This window comes from Aplysia californica, unplaced genomic scaffold (genome assembly GCF_000002075.1).
Source record: "Aplysia californica isolate F4 #8 unplaced genomic scaffold, AplCal3.0 scaffold00085, whole genome shotgun sequence".
NCBI classification, from domain to species: Eukaryota; Metazoa; Mollusca; class Gastropoda; order Aplysiida; family Aplysiidae; genus Aplysia; species Aplysia californica.
In genome coordinates this window covers 1,183,939-1,186,426 of record NW_004797355.1, presented here as the reverse complement: position 1 = coordinate 1,186,426, position 2,488 = coordinate 1,183,939, and the positions used below count along the sequence as shown (strand labels likewise).

General features: G+C 39.5%; 2 protein-coding genes across 4 annotated transcripts in view; one reads left to right on the top strand and one right to left on the bottom strand.

Moving 5' to 3' along the window:
* LOC101858396 (FGGY carbohydrate kinase domain-containing protein) overlaps window positions 1-834 on the bottom strand; it is a 21,283-nt gene extending 20,449 nt beyond the window's left edge. Inside the window, exon 1 of the mRNA XM_005094581.3 lies at window positions 726-834. The gene's annotated coding sequence lies outside the window, so the exon portion shown is untranslated. The remainder of the gene's footprint in view (window positions 1-725) is intronic.
* A 111-nt stretch (window positions 835-945) lies between these two features.
* LOC101858014 (HMG box-containing protein 4) overlaps window positions 946-2,488 on the top strand; it is a 15,573-nt gene continuing 14,030 nt past the window's right edge. For 2 of the 3 annotated variants that reach the window (XM_005094580.3, XM_005094579.3), the window contains exons 1-2: window positions 946-1,241; window positions 1,627-1,755. In XM_005094580.3, the coding sequence (XP_005094637.1) occupies window positions 1,722-1,755 (34 nt within the window). In that variant the 5' untranslated portion in view covers window positions 946-1,241; window positions 1,627-1,721. Of the gene's footprint in view, window positions 1,253-1,626; window positions 1,756-2,488 lie in introns of all 3 variants that reach the window. The other variant, XM_035968808.1, reaches the window with a different exon arrangement.

The window sequence follows — 2,488 nt, the reverse complement described above, 5'->3', positions numbered from 1 at the left end:
TTGAGTATTGATGACTGTCATAATTACAGCGCTTTAAAGCTGTACTTAAGTTATTTATTCTCCCCTTTCAAATTGGTGGTGTAGAGATAGCCCCTCATCTAAAATGTCAATTCAGCTCACAGTGTTGTACAATATTTCTTCATTTTTGTGTATATAGATTCTATATGCAAATCAAAGCAAATTGCTCTGAAAAATTTCAACGGTGAATGTTCTTTCGTAAAAAACAATTGAAAAATACAATTCAATTCACAAGAATCAATCAATCATTCGTTTACTCTTTTTGAGAGTGCCAGTGATAACCTCCATCATGCAGGGCACAGTCGAGGCCTGTGACAAACTGGCATGCTTACCCCAGCACATCATCATTTTTATTACAAAAGTATTACTAGATTCTAATAATATTACTACAATTTATTGACGGAGAGAAGTTTAAAGGGCCTTTATTACTCGTTGGGGAAAGAATGTGAATGTGCAGAATGTAGAAAGACATAAAATTGATTGTGTGTGCATGAATTTCATGCTATTCCAGAGCTATTACTGTTGCTATTGCCTTGCCTTGCGTCAATCACGATGCTTGCCTCAAATTATTAGAGATGTAGGCAAGACCTTGCCTTGGCCTGGATAGATATAGTAGACTTCGTAGACTACAGTCTCTAAAGGCTGACAAAAAATGGTAATAATTCATGTTAGGCTATGGCTGAAACTGCAGTATAATAAGGACTTGCCTCTCGACCCTTGAACTTGAACCTCCGCTACTTCTTAATTCCTCTGGCCCTTGGCCTCGGTCGGCTGACTTACTTTCTACTTTTACTTTCTTCTTCTTTGTCAAATTATTAAATTAAATGTCAAACCTGAGTTTTACCAATGGCCCAGTTCGTGCGGTATAAAACGAAGACAATATTATATGCCTGCCTAATCATGTAGTAAAGCCATAGGCCTATGATTTGGAGATGGGTTTATTTCTCAAGTTTAGGCCATTCAGTGTATATGTGGGGGGGGGGGGGTTGACACTATCTTTATTATTTTTCATTGCACTTTTTAAAAACTCCTCATTAACTAAACTTGCTTGATGAAACTTGTGAATCTAAATAATAACTTAATAATTTAAAAACCAACCTAGGCCTAGATCAATACCTACCAGTACCAGTTTTCAGCAGTAAAGAATGATTTTAGCTGTAGCAAGAGGGGAACGGCCGGGAACGCTCTGAACTCCGAACAACAACGCCAAAGATTTGAATTCTGTACAAACATCGTTGAGTTTTGTTTTTGTAATTGCAATTGAGTTGTGTGCCAAATATTACTCCTGTTAAAACTGTTTGAATTATTTGCACTTAGCATAATCTGAGGCTTTCAATTTGTGGAGACGTTATCTTGAATTCTGTCTCTGATAAAAGTCTGATTGAATCTCATCGTCTCATCGTCATCAGTCTCTCCCTCTCCAACAACACAAACAAACAACGACTGTGCGTGGTGTGTGTGTGGATTGGCAGAGTTGAGTCGATATCTACAATCTAGATTAGATAAGATCTCTAGATCTAGATCTAGTTTGGTGATAATTGAGTTCCTACTCCAAGACTAGATCTAGATCTAGATCTAGAGTTAAATACTGCCTGCCTTTCTCCACAGTCTCAGTGTGTGGTGTTGGCATCCAGCTGCAACACATATCTGCTAACCTACAGCCTACAGTCTACACAGTCTTCTACAGCCATTCCTCCAGAGAGATGTCAAAGAGAGACAGTGACATGTTTTTAGATGGTATGGACCATGGATTAGCCTATATGAATGTGATCAGTTTCATTATAATTTTAGCCTAGGTCTTGTTCTGAGTTTGGTTACCATGTACTGAGAGTGAGACGCAGCTATTCGGACTCAAACTCCTATGTGCGTGCACAATGACTAGATTTAGGTGTACCAGATGTGAAACAGACAAGTAATTCGACTTTGGCCTTCCTTGGTTTCTATTATCTGGCCAAGGAACTTACTTGACAAAAAAAAGGACGCCGACCGTGATGACCCAGTGCGAACTGTGGTCTTTTCTTTATTACAAAGGATTAATAATAGAAAGGCCGGGCAGTGGGCAACGGTGTGGGAGGGATTATTTATAGATCTATATGCAAAAAAAGGGGGTGAAGGTGGTGGGGTGGGCCTGAGAGAGAGAGAGAAAGGGCTGTCTTATTTATAAGGACTGATTAATGAATTTTATGATGTTTTGATCCCTTTGTAGTCGTGAAAAGTAGTGTAATAGCCTACCAGTGCTACCAGTTACCAATTGTATAAAGTTCGAATTGCAATGGGAGACTACTAGTATAGACCTTGCTTACGGTACAACCTGTGATTGCGCATGCGCACTTGAATTTGAGTCCGAATAGCCTCCAGCGGCTGTTCGGACTCGAGTTCGAATAGCCAAGTCATACTTAGACACTGCCATTGGCATATTGGGCAATGAATGAGAGTGCAGTCTTTTGACTTTCGGCACAATTACACAGTC